Source organism: Coenobita brevimanus, chromosome 98 (assembly GCF_032717465.1).
Source record: "Coenobita brevimanus isolate Jiangsu-jjx chromosome 98, ASM3271746v2, whole genome shotgun sequence".
In the NCBI taxonomy this organism is placed as follows: domain Eukaryota; kingdom Metazoa; phylum Arthropoda; class Malacostraca; order Decapoda; family Coenobitidae; genus Coenobita; species Coenobita brevimanus.
The window spans coordinates 15,604,367-15,625,071 of NC_137051.1; the positions used below are offsets into that span (position 1 = coordinate 15,604,367).

The window sequence follows — 20,705 nt, forward strand, 5'->3', positions numbered from 1 at the left end:
GCATGGAGATTGGTGCTTGTAAGCAGCATGATAAGTTCAGTAAAGCAGTACAGTTCGCATCTCCTTGCAGCATCTGCATATAATCGATGGCGGTCTACATTCTACCTTGTCTTTGATTTCTGTGAGCACGACTTGGCAGGCCTTCTCTCAAACTTCAATGTAAAGTTCAGCCTGGGTGAAATAAAGAAAGTGATGCAGCAGCTACTAGAAGGACTCTTCTACATCCACAGTAGTAAGGTATGAGGACATTCGTTGTTGGCAGAACAATCTTTTTGATCCACTAAACCGATAAAAAAAGTACTGTATTTTTTATTTGGTAATGTCGTAATACTGTATATCACTGTTACTTGAAGAAAAAAAAAGGGGGGGGGTGCCACAAGAGAAAGTTCAGCTAAGTCCCAAGTGTTGTAAGTGAAAGGAATGGTGTAATATTCCAAGAGTTCAAGACACCATTTGATCTGGTACTTATTGTTCAGCCACCTGAAGGTAATACTAATTATGCTTAGTGGATGGTGGGTGCCCCAGGATGCCATATTTATAAACAGTTGCTGTGTAAGATTCGGTCAAAAACAGCTGTTAATTATATTTATCAACGTCATCATCATCTAATCCTGTGTTGCTCCACGAGGAGCGTAGGAGCCTGGGGCTAGGCAAGGTGGTCTTGATATTTACGATGAGAGTGACTGGCCTCACTCATCCCTGAGTGGCATTACATGAGCAATAAACCCCAGCCACCCATGGGTATAAACCTGCACAGGCTTGATCTAGTTGGAGTGCCATAATTACCCACTAAACCACCAGGCACCATAATTTGGTTATATGGTCACCACCCAGCATAGTAAATGGTTTCCTGGCGTACAGAGAAGCATTTGGCTTGTCACTATTGCCAGATACCTCAATCCCATTTGGGGTGGCCAATTATTCGTTTTTCATTCATTGCCAGACGCAACGTATCCCAAACGGGGTGGCCAAGGGCTTAGAGTTAATTGTTTTACAGGGAGGGGCACCAATCCTCCACCAACCCCACTTGACATGTATGGATGGCAACAGCATCTGGTGTTCCCAGGCGGTCACCCATCCAAGTACTAACCAGATCCAACGTTGCTTAACTTCGCTGATCGGACGGGAAGCGGTGTACTCAACGTGGTATGGCCGTTGGGTGCCTAAATGGCTCACTTGGTAAGCTGCTGTACTCATGCAGTTGCAAGCGCTGGCCAGTTATAATTATTATTATTCTTTCCTTCATTCTTTCCTCTTCCTTCTGCCTGTGAGTGACTCTACGCTGAGTGACAAGCCAAATGGTTTCCTGAACACCAGGAAACCATTTACTATGCTGGGTGGTAACCATATAACCAAATTTTGGCACCTGGTGGTTTAGTGGGTAATTATTGCACTCCAATTGGATTGAGCCAGTGAAGGTTTATATCCAAGGGGTGGTTGGGGTTGATTGCCCATGTAATGCCATTCAGGGATGAGTGAGGCTGGTCACTCTCATCGTAAATGTCGGGACCAACTGCCTAGCCCCGGGCTCCTATGCTCCTCATGGGGCAGTGTAGGGTTGGATGATGGATGGATTATAATTATTACAGTAATCACTCATTTATTCGGACATAATAGAGCCAAAGGCATGTCCGGGTAGTGGCAGCATACAGATAATGAATACTATTCCCCTACTATACCCAGTCCCTACTTATACCCAGCCACCAACTATACCTAACCTATTTGTACAGAACCTATGCTTATTTTGGCAGTGTTTTCCGGTCATTCAGGCATATTTAGACATGAAAAGGCACATAGGAATATTCAAAGTAATGCTAAACACTAAGAAATCCATGCAGAGAAGCCAATGAGAACCAAAGAACACCGCACTGTACACTACTGTATGTACAGTACCCCTCCTTATTTTTGCAGTGTTTTCCGGTCATTCTGCCTTATTTTGACATCAAAACATACATAGGATTATCCAGAATAATTTTGAACACCAAGAAAACCATGCAAAAGCAACAATGATAACCAAAAAACAACCTACTTACACACTACTGTATGTATAGTACTCCTCCTATTCTTGGCACTGTTTTCAGGTCATTCTGCCATATTTTGACATCAAAACACACATGGGAATATCCTAAATACATTTTCACACCAAGGAAACTATGAAACCTAAAGTTCCCCGCCAAAAAACATTCGGTTGGGGTACTTGCCATCCAGTGCCCCGCAGACAGGCTTATTAACCCGCACTCCTCCAGCAGGTGTAGAGTTGTCCTGTGTGGTCAAGTGGCTAACCTTCATGCTTAGCAAATGTCAAAGAACTCCTCCTCCTGCTGCTGCCGTGGCTGGGGCTGGTTCTTCTTCTTCTTCTTCTTCATCATCATCTTCTTCTTCTTCTTCATCATCTTCTTCTTCTTCTTCTTCATCATCATCATCTTCTTCTTCTTCTTCTTCTTCTTCCCCTCCTGCTCCTCCTCCTCTTCTTCATCTTCTTCTTCTTCATCACGGTGACCAGTGACATTTGGTGCAGTGATGGTGGCCTACCCACCTCAGGAGACTCCGAAAACAGCCGCAAGCTTACATCCAACAGAGATCAGTGGCTGTCGACATGCTTGGTTGTGGGTCCGATGGTGAAGGCAGGAAACGAGATGGTGGTGGTGAGAATGGTCTGGCACTCGTGGGGGTCGCAGGCGTGAAGAAGAAGTTGATCCTGGCCTTGTGATAGGACCGATGATTCATGGTTGGGTCCAAGTACAGGCTACTGTACTTAAGTCCAAGTACCCAGAAATTTTTCAAGTACAAGTACAAATACAAGTACAGCCTTTTTCCAGTTTTCTTAAGTCCAAATCTAAGTACATGTCATTGTACTTAAGTACAAGTACTTTATACCATACAAAAGTTCTCCTGTTTCGAAGAAGAACATTAACCCTTTAACCGCGGGCTTGTTTTGCTTTTTCTTGCGGCACCCGTGGGCATATTCGTGCTTCGACAGACTCTATAAAAATATTTGCCAAAAATCAGTTATTAGTCCTAGAATATTAAAATCACATATGCTTATGGCACATACCTTCAGCTTTCTCCTGGGGTGTTTGTTGAGCCTTTGTCGAGTTCTGTAGGACTTGTGGAGACCTCTGAAGTTGGGTAACGAAGTCTCCACTTTACACTTCCCGACAGCGCGTAATATGATTACCACAGCCTGATATTATCTCTAGAAACACTATTCTGTGATTCTCAAATAGTTTGGAATCCATATTCAAAAAAAAAAAAAAAACACTGTGTAAGCAATGAAAATTACGAGGGTGTATGACCTTCCCACTTGCGCTAGTTCGCCGCTGATGTTGTCATTTATTATTCATAAAAACACTCGCAGTTTATATTTCTATTACTATATATATATATATATATATATATATATATATATATATATATATCTACAGTCTTTATCCATAAGTTTCCTTCAGTAATAGTAGTTTATTGTCACTGTAGGCATTCAATTTCTTTCAGTAAAATACGTAGCATTCACACTCTCGTCCTGTATACTAGCATTGAGAGTGAATGTCACTTTCAACTTTACTTTCATAACTCATAGTATTCATACATGCTAGAGTGAAACTTTCACTTTCATTACTCCTAGTATATATACTCGTATTCTTATAATATTACTCATTTACATTTCTATTTACGTTCTCTATTTTATTTACATTTCTATTTTATTTACACTGTGTTATGCACTGTCACTTGAAGTAACTTATAAAACTATTTTCCACTGTTCACTTATATTTACATTCATTGCTTTCACTTGCTGTTTACACATTATTTACAATTCCACTTGCACTGTTTTACTCAACAGAAAGATCATAGTCACTCTCAATTGTCAGCCCTTTACCTCTTTCCACACGAGGTTTAGTAGAGGGTAAAGGTCACAGGGCCCTTTGCATGGGGCTAAAAAGCGGCGGAAGTTAGCAGGAGCGAACAGACGTACTTTCACTTTGGAAGATGAGAGTGAACTGATAGGGGTGGGCCGGGGTGGCCTACGTAGGGAAATGCATTACTGCCAACGTCAGCCTCTTGAGAGCTGCTAATATATAGCAGTGAAATGATTGGCAGGAAATCTAGACAATACATTATAAATTAGGTAGTTCCAGGTGAATGTAAATATCACTTAGGCTTCTCCCGTCCCTCCTTATATATATTTTTAGTAAGAGAATAGATTATACGGCATATTTCAAGGGGAAATAAACAGTGAAAATTAGCGAACGAGTGCACGTGAGGTGTTGTCATGTGATAATTAGCCAATTCCAGGTGTATGGCACTCTCACTTACCTTATTTCTTTTTGGTATATATTATTTGGTTTAAGAATAGGGCATAGGGCTTATTTCAATGGATGAAATCAATGGAAAATTCCAGGGAAGATTTACTTAGCGTAGCACGGCTGGGCAGGCGAGAGGAGAGGGTAATGGAGGGAAGGTAGGGAGGGGAGTCAAGAATGGGGAGAAATGGCTAAATTGTCAACAATGGATGGGAGTACAGATGAGATTAAGAGTGCTGACTAGCGTTGGACATTGGCAATACTGATAGATGATATAAGCTACCTCTTGAAAGCCCGGGCGAATTCAAAATAACACAGAATCGCAAAAGTGACGCCCCACGGTATGATCCCTTGCTCCCAAGCGTCACAAAAGTGACGCCCCGCGGTTAAAGGGTTAAATGATTGTCACATTCTAAAGGTTAAGTTATTAAGGTAGAAAGTAGTGTATGAGAATATAAGTATACTTTATTAATCAAACCATTTCTTCCATGACAGAATATTAAGTCTACTTAATAATACCTTTATAAAGTCTAATAGAATATATAAATTTTTTTTAAATATAATGTACTTGATTGTATGTGAAAATACTTGGTATTTTTTCAAGAATTAAGGTCTAAGTACAAGTACTATACAAGTACAACCAAAATTTTAAACTTCAAGTACAAGTACAAGTACATGAAAAACTGTACTTAAGTCCAAGTACCAAGTACAAGTACTGTACTTGGACCCAACCCTCTGATGATTCTGCTTGAGGATGACATCGTCCCAGACTCCCTGCAGCTCCATCATCAGGCTGAGCAGCATCAACTCTCTGTCACAGGGCAGATTCTCAGCATACTCCAGCATCCCCTCCAGGTAGCCACGGAGGACACAGACGGGGGAGTGAAGGCTTTGTGGAGGGCTGCAAGTCAGGGTCCTTATCCTTGTCCTCTTTCTTGCCTGTAGAGGCAGCAGCGGCGATCTCATCAGACATGGTCTGATAACCAGGATCGCTGCCATTGTCATCCAGCCAATCTCTCACATCGTCGATGTCCACTTGCCTCCTGCTGTTCAAAGGTGGCAGTGGAAATCATCCACATCAGACCCTTCAGTCGTGCTCAGCTTCGATTCCCTGGAGGAGATGATACCAATCACTTTCAAGGGTTTTCACAGAGACTTCCTTCCACGCGTTGTCCTAGTTGAACACTGCAGACTTCAGATCGGAACGCCGAAGGTTCTGCAAGGTCTGCTCCCCATGTGTCTCCTCATACCTGTCCTCATCCTCCAGCACCACCACCACCTCGTTCAGGATCTTCCGGCAGTATAGTCTCTTGGCAGCCACAATAACACCTTGGTCCACTGGTTGAATTAGAGCAGTTGCATTAGGTGGCAGAAACATGTACCTAATCTGCCAGTCTTAAGCAATCAAATCCTTCACAGACGGATGCACAGGTGCGTTGTCCAGGAGCAGGAGTCACTTCACCTGGTCGCGAGTGATACCAAGGACCTCTGTTTGATAATGGATAACCTCCTCGACGAAGTGTCTGTGGAACCAATCTCTGAAGATCTTTGCAGTAAACCAGGCCTTCACAGAATGGTACCACAAAACTGGCAGGCTATCCATCAACCTATGGAGACAATTTGGTTGTTTTTCATATCCAACAACAATTGGTTTGAGGCGATGCATCCCGCTAGTATTGGCACAGCACAAAACAGAGACACGTTGTTTGGATAACTTCTGACCAGGCACAGTCTTCTCCTTTTCCTCAGCGAGGGTGTTGGTGGGCAAGGAGTGGTAGAATGGACCAGTTTCGTCAGCATTATAGACTTGACCAAGGGCACTTTCTGGCAAAGTGGGTCTACTTCCTCCACTGCTGCGTTCAAGACCTCGCCATATGCCTTACGGCCACTAAGTCCGTGGCGAAGCTTGAAGCGAAAGAGCCATCCATTGGATGCCTTGAAGTCATGCATGGTGTGCAGGCATGGAAACTTCTCATCTGCAACCTTCACCTTGGTCTCACGCACTGGCACACTGGCACCACGTTGCTGGCGAAACCACAACAATGTCAACCAGTCAGTAAAGGTGTTGCCGCCCCTATATGTGCATTTGCCGAAGTCCTGTCCGTACTGCGTAAGCTTGTCCCGTGACTTCTTGATATCAGACATTGTTGAGCAGGCCAGATCATATTCCCACAGTGTGCATCCTGTGGTCCAGCCCTCGTCAGCTTTGCTCAATATCTCACGTTTCTTCTCCACAGTCAGAACCTTCCTCTTCCACTTTTCAGATGGTGGCGGGGCCATCACCACACACGCAAGAATACAGCAGAGGAGGGCCACAACCTGAAGAAGGTACTTGACTACCACAAAAGCTACCTCATTCCCAGCCATTCTTGCAAGCGAGTAACTCAGGCAAGATAAAAGCAGGAACTGAGGTACGGGCTTGTTGGCAAGCAAGCAATACAGCGCTGCCACATTGCACGTCACATATGCGTCCAAGCACAGATGAAGCAAAACGTGGCAAACTGACATCTGCATATAAGGTTCACTTCCCTTTGCCCGGGCAGGGGTTAGCATGTAACAGCAACAGCAGATGACCAATACATCACCGCATCAGGCAGCGAATGACTAATGTTGCTGGCCAGCTGATGTTGACCATTCAGTACGGAAGCGGACAAAAGCGGATGGCGGGGAGTTTCCACACTAATCCTGGAGGCTGGGGGACTCCCACCATTTGGTGTAGAGTCAGACGGGCACTTTTACCATACATTTACTCGTGGCTTGTGGTCTCTGTTACACGCGTGGTGGCCACCAGGAACCCTCAGCCAGGAATGACGCTCCCCCCGTCGTTTCAAAATTAGCCATAAGATTTTCTCGAAAATATGCTCAATGTGTTCCCCAGGCAAAGTTACGTATGTGAATGCATCCTAACCAAACCTAACCCATCCCACTAAGGCTGCTTGGCCGAGGTGGCTGGCTGTGGTATTGAAATGAATGCTCATAGAGAATGGAAATGTACTATATGGTACACGCTGTACTGTACACACATACTGTACTTTCATATGCATTTATACAGAGATTACTGATATTGTGATTGCACCATGGGAAGGACTCTCTCTCTCTCTTTCTCTGTCTGTCTCCCGGTGGCCAGGTGACATTGGACGTTCAGTAGAGAGGTGGATGACCGCTGTCACCGAACATGTACTCGTGGCTTGTGATCTGTGTTCAACGCATAGTGGAAGTTGGGAAAGACATTGCCCGGTGGCCATGTGACTTTGGACATTTGGTGGGGATGCATATGGATGTTTTGACACCGCATGTTGGTTACAGTCGTATTACTTGGGTGCTGGAGATTCGTAGGGAGTGATCAGACGAGTGCATGACTTTTACCATTCAGTACTGGGGCAGACAGATATTTTAGCTCAGGTTGTGGGTTACGGCCTATTACCCGCTCACGGCTAGAGCCCAGTGCCCATGATAACGAATGTTTGAACATGTCGGCTGTCCGGCTGAAGTTCTCTGGGACTTTTACGTCCAGGTAATAGCAAGTAAATTCGGATAATGGTTTAACCCCTAAAAGACAGGCATTGTAACATTTTGACATGCTCAGGACGGGCATAATCGGCAGGTGCGATATGGTGGGGGATTTGTGAGGGGGGAGGTGTGGAGGGGTGTGGGGGTTGTGGGGTGGTACAGGGATGGAGACTGGGTGCTTGGGGAAGTGGGGGTGGGGGTGGTAAGTTGGGGGTCGGGAAGGGGTGGGGGTTGGAGTTGTGGGGTTGTTTGGGGGGTATGGGGGTGGGGATGGAGGAAGATAGGGGGATGGGGGTGATAGGGGTAGGGGGATGGGGGTGGTAGGGGTAGGGGGAGGGTGGTAGGGGGTAGGGGATAGGAGGTGGTGGGGGGATGGTGGTGGCAGGTGGGGAAAGGGGGGGATGGTGGGGAAGCGGTTGGGGATTGGGGATGGTGGGGAAGCGATTGGGGATTGGGGATTGTGGGGGGTGTGGGGGTTGGGGATGGGGGTGGGTAGGGGTGGTGGGAGGGTAGGAGATAGGGGTGGTGGGGGGAGGTCAAGGGGCTGGGGTGGGGGTGGGTGGCAGGTGGTGTGTGGGTGTTGTGGTAGGGGGGTGGGGTGGGTTTGCGGGGTGGGGGGGGGCGTGACCGCATATGCAGACACCCGTCTTTTCGGCCCTAGTACCCACAGACTGCATATGCGGACACCCATCTTTTAGATATTAATAGAGCCAAGGTCCAGTGTCTGGATAATAAACACGTCTGGATAAATGAGAGACTACTTTATTAAACAGTATTGCACTAAATGGCATACAGTAGTCCCTCATTTATCCGGATGCACAGTATCCGGATGTGTTCATTATCCGGATGCTGTACCTTGGCTTTATTAAACTAAACCATTATCTGAATTTACTTGCTATTATCCGGACATAAAAGTCCCTGAGAACTTAGGCCAGCCAGCTGACATGTTCAAACATTCGTTATCGTGGCCGCTGGACTCGAGCCGTGAGCTGGAAGTAGTCCTTAACCCACAACCAGAGCTAAAATGTCTGGCTGCCCATGAACTGAGTGGTCAAAGCTGCGTGCTCGTCCGATCACTCCTAACGAACCTCCAGCACCTGAGTTATACAACTGTAACCTGCAAGTAGTTTCAAAACGTTGGTACGCATCCCAACCGCACGTTCAGTGTCGCCTGGCCACTGGGCTAAGTCTTTCCCAACTGCCACCACCATCAAACACAGACCACAAGCCACAAGTACATGTTCGGTGACAGCAGCCGTCTGCCTCTCTACCGAACGCCGAAAGTCCCCCTGTCATGGTGAGTTGTGTTTCCGAATGGCCACTCAGCTTCAAACAGACCACAAGCCATGAGTAAATGTACAGAAAATGTGGCCTTCTGCCAGCTGATAGAAGGGGGAAAATCCTGCCCACAGCCTCGTTTCCCCCCCCCTTCCATCCCTCCTCCATACCTTCTCTGTCCCCCCCTCACTCCCTACCCTCCTCCGTGGTGATATCACTGACTTGTGAGTTTTCAACGTTTTTTTGCAATTTATTTGAATACTATTGATTGTATCGAAATTCCAAAGTGACCACGAGAAAGCTCGTGAACTTCTGCATCCAGACATACTGTATGCTTAACTCTTGGAAGTTGCTGGCAAAATTTTGCACTAGGATGGTGGGAAGTTATAGGATGGTAAGTTTTACTCCTGAACACTTTATTCTCACTGCATTTCTGTACTTTTACTTATCAGTTTTGTGTGTTTTTATTAACTTATCATATAAACACTAGCAAAGGTGATGGTATACTACTTATACCAATATAACCAATTTCAGGTGACATATTTGGCCGTGGATTTTTTTTTTTTTTTTTTTTTTTTTTTTTTTTTTTGAACCCCCGGAGGAATCAGTTGTCACAGATAACTGATTTTCAAACTGTCTTCAGGTTTTTTATTGATTTTTGTTGGTTATGCATTGTTTTCATGATGTGCAGCATTAAAAATATGGATAATCCTATGTGTGTTTTGATGTCTCAGTATGGTAGAATGACTGGAAAACTGGGCCAAAATTAGGAGGGGTACTGTGCATACAGTAGTGTGTAGGTTGGGTGTTTTTTGCTTTTCATTGTTGTTTTTCAAGGTTCTTGGTGTTTAGCATTACTTTGGATATTCCTATGTGTGTTTTGATGTCTAAATATGGCAGATTGATCTGAAAACAGTGCCAAAATTAAGAGGGGTACTGTACACTCGATCAAAAAAGTATCGGTGCCCAACATGCGTGAAACATTTGGAACCACAGAACGAAGGTCACTGAAATATTGGTATCCGACCTACCACACGTTGGTAGCCTTGATGTCGGGAGGTGTTATATGTCGCCAACTAGCAATATCCTCTTGCAAACATATAGCAAATGTAATGTTTATATAGACAGACACTGATGATACACAATGAGACGTTGGTAATGTCAGCAGTTGTTCGAACCTTTTCGGTAGGCATCGCACCCCCCGTGCACCGATACTTTTTTGATCAAGTGTACATACAGTAGTGTATAGGTAGGGTGTTTTTTGGTTTTCAGTGTTTTTTTTCTTGGTTTTTCTTGGTGTTTAGCATTACTTTGGATATTTTTATGTGTCTTTTTCTGTCTAAATATGGCAGATTGACCTGAAAACCATGTGGAGTGACGTGGAGGGACAGGTTGATGAATGAAGAAGTGAAGGAACGTTGTGGGGTAGATGTGGATGTGGTTGAAAAGATTAGGAGAAATACACTGAGGTGGTTTGGACATGTGGAGAGAATGGAGAATGAAAGACTGACTAAGAGGGTGTATGTAGGTGAGGTGGAGGGAGGGAGAGGGAGGGGTAGACCGAGGATGAGGTGGAGGGATGGAGTTGAGAGGTATATGAGGGAGGGGGGGTGAGTTGGGGGGAGGGGAGTCAAATGGTGGGTGACAGAGTGACTTGGAGGCGTTTTGTCTGCGGCCACCCTTTGCGGGATTAGGGCGTCGGGCTATAGATAGATAGATAGACTATACATACGGTAGTGTATAGGTAGAGTGTTTTTTTTTTTTTTTTTTTTTTTTCCGTAGTTTCTTGGTGTTGAAAATTATATGGATAATCCTATGTATTTTTTATCTCAAAATACGGCAGAATGACCAGAAAACACTGCCAAAATAAGGAGGGGTACTGTACATGCAGTAGTGTGTTGGCAGGGTGGTTTTTGTTTTCAGTGTTTTTTTTTGCTTGGTTTTCTTGGTGTTTAGCATTACTTTGGATAATCATTTGTGTGTATATGCCTGAATGACAGGAAAACACTGCCAAATTAAGCATAGGTACTATACAAATAGGTTAGGTAGAGGTTGGAGGTTGGGTATAGGTAGGGTCTGCATATGGTAGGGGAATAGTGTTCATTATCCTGATGTTGCCGCTACCCGGACATGCCTTTGGCTCTATTACGTCTGGATAAATGAGGGATTATTGTACTTATGGGTGACTGCGCTGTGGTTTTTAGGCCTATACTCGCGAACCATAGCCTGAATGCTTTTCTAAACATGAAACATTTACACTTGACAAGAAGCATTTCGGTGTATAGTATGCTTGTGTACTGGTATGCATTTTTGTGTTGAGTTATGACTGATGAAGAAGGAAGAAAGAACATTATCACTGTTTTTGTGAAACCATTTGCGTCTCCAACGAAAATTAGCAAGATTTTGCAAGTGGTTTTGCTCTTGAATAACAAAGTTCTTTTAGTTCATAAGCTTAGAACTAGGCTGTGCAGCCATTTTCTCGCAAATGCTCCTGTACCCTGTGTACAAGACACCATTTTGAACCTATGCCATTCCTACTTACGGAGTAGCTACCACACTTCATGATGTACGCGGTACATATCTATCTATTTATATTTATATACCTAAGTATATAATCATCATCATCATCTGGACCTTCTTTCCCACCCTAGGGCAGGGTGAGGAGTAGCAATGTCCAGACAGCCCAGATTTGACCAATCCAATGGGCCACGCTTCCATTCACTCATCATTCAAGCCCCCGCAATCCTGATTGTGTAGGATACATCAAAAGCATTCACCACGTTCAGTAGCTTCACATAAACATATCTGATTGAGTCAATCCAGACACTGCCATGTTGAAAAGGGGTGCCAAATCCCTGATCATGCACTTCTCCTCACAACATTCATCCAGCCAGCTCGATCTCTTGTCAGTTCCCTAGTCTCACCGACTTCCAAACCTCTCTTCCTCACACACTTATCCACCATATCTCTCCACCTTCTCCTTGACCTACCTCACCTCCTCCCTCAGTTAAATTCGCTCAGGTATACCTTTAGTCACCACTCTATTATTATCCATTCTCTCCACATGACCATACCATCTCAGTGTACTCTCTTCGATTCTGGTGTCCACCGACTTCCTTACTTCACATCTTTCACAAATCACATTATTTCGTATCCTATCCACCCTCTGTACTCCAGATACATTCCTCAGCAGTCCCATCTCTACTGCTCTTACTCTTGACTTTTCATTTTCATACCACACCATAGTCTCACATCCATATGTTAAAGTTGGCACTAACAATCCTTCATGTAAGTCGCGTGCAACAACAACACTCAAACCTCTGTTTCTTATCAAGGCTTTCATTGCACCAGCTATTTTTCTTCCTTGTGTCAGTCTACTTTCTACTTCTTTTGCACATTTTCCTCTCTTTTCTATCACTACCCAGGTACTTGAACTCTCTCACCAATTCCAGTCTCTCTCCATGCACTGTAACATTGCAGTGGGATTCACCTTCTCTCTCAGTAACCATCACTTTACATTTTTCTACATTTACTCTCAAGGCACGACGCTCACAGACATCAGCAAAACTCTGCATTATCCTACCAAGTGCTTGTCCGATATGTGCAAGCAGTACTGCATCATCAGCATACAACAAATTTGAGATACTCCATCCATCACCATTCATTACCAGTGCCATCCCTCTCTCCGTTACTCATGTTTTTACTTCTCTCATCACCCCATCCATATATATTTTGAACAACTGTTGGGACATCACACAACCTTGTCGCACGCCCACACCAATCGTGAACCATTCACTTAGATGCTCAGTAACCCTTACATATGCCTCACTACCATCATAAAAACTCGTGACGGCACCTAGCAGCTTACCATCTAGACCGTACATGCACAAAGCTTTCCACAATCCCTCTCTTTCCACTTTGTCGTATGCTTTATTCCAGATCCATGAATGCCATAAACACCTTATGGTCCTTCTCACAAGCCTTCTCTGCTATCTGTCTCACTGCAAATATTTGATCCGCACATCCTCTGCCACTCCTAAAGCCACCCTGTTCATCACTCACTAAAACTTCTAAGATCTGTACTGTTTGTTGCAGATGATACTGTGTTGTTGACGAAGGGGAGCTGCAAGGCTTGGTGGATGAGTTTATGAGAGTGTGTAAGAAACGGAATCTAAAGGTGAATGTAGGGAAGAGTAAAGTGATGGTCTTTGAGAGAGGTGAAATCAGTGAATGTACAGCGAGGTTGGATGGTGAGGAATTGGAAAATGTGAGTACGTTTAGGTACTTGGGTAGTGTGATGAGTAAGGATGGAGGTTTGAAGGGTGAAGTGCTTGAAAGGGTACAGCAGGGAAGAAAGGTTGCTGGTTCTTTGAAAGCAGTGATAAGAAACAGGGAAGTGAGCATGGAAGTGAAAGAGTTACTACATGACAGTATTGTGATACCAACTCTAACGTACGGAAGTGAAGCTTGGACGTTGTTGGAAGGACACAAGTCAAGAGTGAGAGCAGTGGAAATGAGTTATTTAAGAGAAGCCTGTGGAGTCACATGGAGAGACAGGCTGACGAATGAGGATATAAAGGAGCGTTGTGGTGTGGATGTGGATGTGATAGGAAGCTTTATGAGGAACACACTGAGGTGGTTTGGCCATGTGGAGAGGATGGAGGGTGAGAGACTGACGAAGAGAGTGTATATGAGTGAGGTGGAGGGGGGATGAGGGAGGGGGAGGCCGAGGATGAGATGGAGGGATGGGGTGGAGAGGTATATGAGAGACGGGAGTGTGAGTTGGGAGCAGGGCAATGAAATGGCGGGGGACGGGACGACATGGAGGCGATTTGTTTGTGGCCACCCCAAATGGGATTGAGGTGTCTGGCAATAGATAGATAGATAGAATTCTTCCATATACCTTCCCTACCACACTCAGTAAACTTATGCCACGATAATTCTCGCACTCACTTCGCTCACCTCTTTTTGTGTGTGTATATATATATATATATATATATATATGGTATATATGTATATATACAGTATATGTATATATATGAGCCTCTGTGGTACAATGGTAGAGTGTGTGTTTCGCACGCTGGTGAGCGCGGGTTTGCCTCCTGCCAGAGTTGTAAAAACTTTGGGAAGCGTTCACCAAGCCACTTGCTACTTTGACAGACACAAGGGGTGCTGTGGTTGAACCAGTATCGCATACTAGTGTGCTTGCACCCAGTCGGCTTAGGGCGGGCCTTTTACACTTGGTTCACAGACTACACACATATCCAAAGCCACTCCGACACTACAGTCACACTCACAAGCACTTCTCACCCTACATACAGTCTCTACCAGACAGCCTAAGCCACTGGGTAGAGATACATTGGCTGTATTGTCCCTGCTTCGGTAGGGATAGGCCGGTCCTACAGTGGACCTCAGTGGCTAATGATGATAATGATGATGATATATATATATATATATATATATACACATTTGTTTACATTATATATACTGGTGGTAGGTGGCTGCTCTCACCATCCTCTCACTCAGTGTAGTGCTGCTCTTAGGTGACTTCCCTTTCCTCTCTTCCTTCCTCTTCTGTCTTTCTTTCCTTCGGGGGGGGGACGGTGGCTCAGTGGTAGTGCATTGGAGTTGTGATCGAGTGATTGTGAGTTCAAGCCTCGCCCAGGACTGCCGTGCCGGGAGTGGTAGCACGCTTCTGTAACCTAGCTGGGCTATATGGCCATAGTTGCCTAGCTCGGGGATTAAACCCCTTTCTTTCCTTCATTCTTTCGTCTTCCTTCTGTGCATGGATGATTACACTGAGTGACAAGCCAATTGGTTTCCTGTACACCAGGAAACCGTTTACTACACTGGCTGGTAACTGTATAACCAACTTATGGTGCCTGGTGGTTTAGTGGGTGATTAGGGCACTCCAATCAGATTGAGTCTCTGTAGGTATATATGTATGGGGTAGTTGGGGTTTATTGCTCATGTAACGCCACTCATGGACGAGTGAGGCTGGTCACTTTCATCTTAAATGTCAGGTCCGGCTTGCCTAGCCCCAGGCTCCTATGCTCCTCGTGGGGCAACACAGGATTAGATGGTATATGTACGCATGTATGTTAGTATTTATGTATACAGTTGTATCAAAATTCTCAGGTTTGTATAAGCTTGATTGGATTATAGGGCAAAGTTACTTTAGTTTTGTCTAATAATAACTCTGTCTGATAAAAAAAAAAAAAAATGTAGATCATTTTCTCTGCTGATAACTCTGTCAGATAAAAGAAAAAAAAAGTATAACGTCTTCAAGGATGCTTCTTTAATTATGTGCAAATAAATTTTCTATTATACATTTACTTCATGTTCTTTTCTTTTTCAGATACTACACAGAGACATGAAAGCAGCGAATGTTCTCATAACCAAATCTGGAACACTGAAATTAGCAGACTTTGGTCTTGCAAGAGCATTTTCGCAAAGAAATGGGCAGCCTAACAGGTAAGTCACATATTGGGTAGGTGACAGTGAATATTTGATGTGGTAGAGGTGTTGTATTGATTTTTTCGCAGCGATGTGTGACTTACTGAATACCGGTATCATTTTTTTTTTACTTTCAGCTAAGACAGTTCTGTTTACAGAGTTATGTTATCTTAATGTTAGATAACCAAAAAAATATTGCAACAGTATTTGGATTATATTATTTAATGTTTTCTTGAATTTGAGAAAGATTTTACTGTCCAGTGAAAGTAATGCCAGCAGAGTCAGTCGAGATGTAACAACAGGGTGTCTCATTTTCGTTTTTGAAGGCTCCAACATGCTTGCCTGCGTCGGCCTTGGTCACCTAATGGTGGCTGTTCATGCTGCTCGATCTGTGGCAGCCTTCCAGTTCAGTCCCTTAACCCTGAGGTTACACTTAATGACCACATCCCACGTCTTTTTCGGTCTACCCCTCGCAACCCCACCTCCAACATTAACGCTTCTCATCCATGCAGGGACACACTGCACATCCACCTAATCATTGTCATTTCTGTACGTTTGAGCCTGCGAATATCCTCTCCTGCTTTACTGCCCAGGTCTCACTACCATACAGTATTGCACTCATAACACATGCTGCATACAAAGATCTCTTAGCATGTAGGAGAGCCTTCTCATTGTCAGGAGGGGCAACAGCTCCCTGAACTTCTTCCAGCCACTTCTCACCCTAGCCACAGAGGTAGTTCCAGCCCTATCTCCAGCACATAACATGTCTCCCAAGTAGTAGACTGTAGCACCAGTCGAACAGGGCAGTACTTCCAAGGTAGATGGAAAGCTGATGACAGGGAGAGCTAGAACTCCTGTTTCATCAGCCCTCAGGACTAGTTCCTGACTATCCCCCCTTTGCTGAACTTTTTCAGTGTTTCAGTGACACAGAGAGTACGCCAGCATGCTCTCCAATACAAGTTTCTCTAAATGTTAGCACCAAACTACATGCACATTATTCACTACGCTTCCTTTTCAAAATTGATTTTTAAAAAATGGTGTCTAATAACCAAGCCTCGGAGTCCCGGAGGGTGGGGGATCACACCATCCACCCTTCTCACAGTGACAACACAACCAGCTGCCTGGAACCACTGTCTGGCTCACTTTTTCTTAATTGCTGCAACATTTGCAGCCTTTCCTCTAACTTCCCCTCAGTTGAGCACCACCTCTCCTCCACTGAACCTCACCTTCTCTTCTTAACTGAGACTCAGCTGTCTGAGGCAGCTGATAGCAAACCTTTCTCTGTATCCTCCTACTTTCTCTATGCTCATTTCAAAGCCAAAGGTGGCTGTTGTGTATATGTACGCAACGACTTATCTTGCTTTCGTGTTCCTGAGCTTGATTCTTCTGAATTCTCTACTCTCTGGCTTCAGCTTTCCTGTCATTGTCCGACCAAACATATCTGTGCTGTTTACTTATCCCCTAATTCTACTGACCATGAAAAGTTGTAGGACTATCATACTTCTGTGATGGAACACATCCTATCTATTTCTCCATTCTCTGAAATCTCGATTCTAGGAGATTTCATTGTTCACCACCACCTTTCGCTCTCCTTTCTATTGATCCACCTGGTGAACAAGGCTGCATCTTTTCTATCCTTAATGACCTACTGCAGCTTGTACTGCACCCTACCCATATCCCTGACTGCCTTGGAGAGAGTTCCAACATACTTGACGTCTTCCTTACACCTAATCCTTCTGCTTATGCTCTTACTCTTTCTTCTCCGTTGGACTCCTCTGATCACAACCTTATTGCCTTAATCTGCCCAGTCGCTCCAGTATGGCCTGTGGACCCTCCAGCGGAATGTAGCTTGTGTCACGTTGGAGCTGTTGATTGGGAGGCCCTCAGGCAGTACTCTTTGATTTTCCCAGGAATGATAATTGCTTCCATGGCCAGGAGCCATCTGAGTGTGCCATGCGCATTACGGAGGTTATTTTCTTGGGCATGGAAGCATACATTTCATTCTCATATCCTTTGACTAATGCAAAAAAGCCTTGGTTTAATGATGCATGTTCTGATGCTGTCCACAACAAGGAGAAAGCCTATAAAAGGTACTGGAGCCATCCCACCCCTGAATCACTTTTTTTTTTTTCCTGCCAGGAATCATGTTAAGTCTCTCCTGCATGCTGGTAAAAATAATTTCATCCATACTAAATGCTGTCAGCTCTCCAACTCGAATTCTTCCTGCTCCTTCTGACGCCTTGCCAAAAACCTTTCTAACAACATTACCTCATCATCCTTCCCTCCTCTTTTCTACTCTGATGGATCTGTAGCTATTTCTTCTACTGATAAAGCAGATCTCTTCACTCAGAATTTCTCCTCCAATTCCGCCTTACACAATTCCGGTGCTGTTCCTCCATCACTACGCCCTCTGATTTCCTTATGCCTGACATTAAAATTTCTTTAGCTGATGTATTTTCTGCCATCACTATCCTTAATACTAACAAAGCATATGAGCCTGATGGGGTCCTTCCAGTTGTCCTCAAGAACTGTGTTTTTGTGCTTACACCCTGCGTAGGTAAACTCTTTCGCCTTTGTCTATTAATTTGTACCTTTCCTTCTTGCTGGAAGTTTGCTCTCATTTAGTCAGTCCCAAAGAAGGGTGACCATTCCCATCCCTCTAACTATTGCCCAATTACTTTAATATCCTATGTCTCAAAAGTTTTCGAGTCTATTCTGAACAGAAAAATTTTAAAGCATTTCTCCTGTCATAACCTTCTTTCTGATTGTCAGTATGGGTTCTGTCAGGGACGCTCCACTGGCAGTCTTCTCACCTACCGTTCAGAATCTTGGTCATTATCCTTTCAGGACTTTGGTGAAAGCTTTGCCATTGCTCTTGACGTTGCAAATGCTTTCGATCGAGTCTGGCATAAATCATTAATTTCCAAACTGTCGTCTTACGGTTTCTGTCCTTCTATCTGTGCCTCCATCCATAACTTCATCTGTTTGGTTGATCTATAGCTGCTGTTGTAGACGGCCACCATACTTCTCCTAGATCTATCAGTAGTGGTGTTCCTCAGGGCTCTCCGCATGTGCATCCAGGGACCATGGTAGGTGATGCTGTTCCTTCCGGTCCTTCTGGCTACCATGCTTTTTATTCTGATCCTGTGCTGGGCCAAGGTCATCATGGAGATGCTGCTATCTTCCTTCACCAGGATATCTCACACTTTCATCTGGACATCTATCCCTTGCAGGCTGTTGCTCTTCGGATATTTTTACGTTGGCAGTACAGTATTCAGTTTTCAGTCTTCCTCCTAGTGCTACTGTTGCACGGGCGGATCTGGAATGCCTTATTTGTGGCCTTCCTTCTCCCTTTCTGTTACTAGGAGATATGATTGGTCACTATCCACTATGGGGAAACAATGAGGCCAACCCTTGGGGTGTCGTGCTGGCCTCTTTAGTGGAAGGTGAGGATTTGGGCATTTTCATCTCCAATAAATTGACTTACTTCCATAGCCAGACTGGATCTTTTACTGCCATTGATTTGTCTTTATGCTCAGCTGATGCAGCTTTAGATTTTACCTGGGATGTGTTACCAGACCCATATGGCAGCGACCATTTTCCGTTACTTTTAACTGCTAATGCAGGTGGACCTCAGCCACAACTTCCTCGCTGGCTTCTGGATAAGGCTGACTGGCCACATTTCAGGAAATTAAGTTCCACTTCCCTTTCTGTCAGTGAGTTTGGCTGTCCTACTGACGCAGTGTCATATTTCAGTGACTTATTGCACTGGGCACCCCTTTTATCTATTCCAAGAATGAGGGGTCAGTTTTCTAAACGTCTGGTTCCTTGGTGGAACTCTTGAGTGCAGTTCCGCAGTGAGAGCCAAAGAAGTTGCCTTCTCCCAACTTCATCGTCACCGTGGGGATCCTTAGTATTTGGTGGCATATCAGAGGACACAAGCTCATATGAGGCGGGTTTTAAAGGAGGCCAGGCATTCATTCTGAAAGGGTTATGTGTCCTCCATCAATCGAGGACTTCCATCACCCAGGTGTGGAACTGAGTAATGAAAATTTCAGGAATATTTACTCTTCCCTCCCCTCCTGATTTATCTGTAGCAGGTGGAACTGTGGCTGATCCTTTTGCTGTTGCAGACTTGCTTGTTGATCATTTTGCCAGTGTGTCACAGAAGGATGGAGATACGCCTTCGGCTTGCCATCATCAGTGCCTAGAGTTTCGTGGTCTCAGTTTTGCCTCTGCTGGGGGAGAGCCTTACAATGTTCCATTTTCAGTTTCTGAACTCCAGGTGGCACTGTCGCAGTGCCATGATTCCTCTCCTGGTTATGATGTCACAGTGCCATGATTCCTCTCCTGGTTTTGATGATATTCCTAATGCCTTTTTATGTCACCTGTCTGATGAGTCCCTTTTGTTTTTGCTTTCACTGTTTAATAAGATCTGGTGTTCTGGGGCGTTTCCAGCTTCTTGGGGTGTTGCTGTAGTTATCCCCATCCCCAAACCAGATAAGGACTGCCTTCAGGTGACGAATTATTGGCCTATTTCTGTGACGTCTTGTATACGTAAAGTTCTGGAAATGATGGTCAGTGTTAGGCGTGTGTAGTTTTTGGAGAGAGGTGACGTCTTTTTCGCTGCCCAGTACGGTTTTTGAAAAATGCGATCTACCTCTTATGTGCTACTGTCCTTGGAATCTTCTGTCTGTGAGGCTTTCCTCACTAACCAACACCAGGTCACGGTCTTCTTCGATCAGGAGAAGGTTCATGACATTGCCTGGCATCGTGGCATTTTACTTTCTCTTCATGAGTTTGGTCTTTGTGGGTGCTTGCCTATTATTCAACAGTTTTTATCTAACCATTTTTTAAGGGTCAATGGGAGGAGTATTTTGTAATGCCCATGCACTAGAAGATGGAGTACTACAGGGGAGTATCCTTAGTGTTACTCTGCTGTAGTCATTAACAGCGTCATCAGTGTACTTCCCGATGGTGTACGAGGATCGCTTTATGTCAATGACCTCTCAGTTCCCTTCACTGCATCTAGAATGTCTCTGATAGAGAGGAAGTTGCAGCTGGCTTTCAATAGAATGTCTGACTAGGCAGAGTCTTGCGGTTTCCGTTTTTATTTAACAAATACAGTGGCTGTGCATTTTTGTCATCTTCGAGGGGTTCACC

General features: G+C 44.5%; 1 protein-coding gene and 1 non-coding gene across 2 annotated transcripts in view; one reads left to right on the forward strand and one right to left on the reverse strand.

Moving 5' to 3' along the window:
• The window catches only part of LOC145414255 (cyclin-dependent kinase 9-like), a 70,695-nt gene that overhangs the window by 25,142 nt on the left and 24,848 nt on the right, over nucleotides 1-20,705 (forward strand). Inside the window, exons 4-5 of the mRNA XM_080283854.1 lie at nucleotides 71-237; nucleotides 15,445-15,560. Of these exons, the coding sequence (XP_080139980.1) occupies nucleotides 71-237; nucleotides 15,445-15,560 (283 nt within the window). The remainder of the gene's footprint in view (nucleotides 1-70; nucleotides 238-15,444; nucleotides 15,561-20,705) is intronic.
• Nucleotides 1,042-1,160, reverse strand: LOC145414317 (5S ribosomal RNA). Its single transcript, XR_013899855.1, has one exon. It is a non-coding gene; the product is annotated as a 5S ribosomal RNA (ribosomal RNA).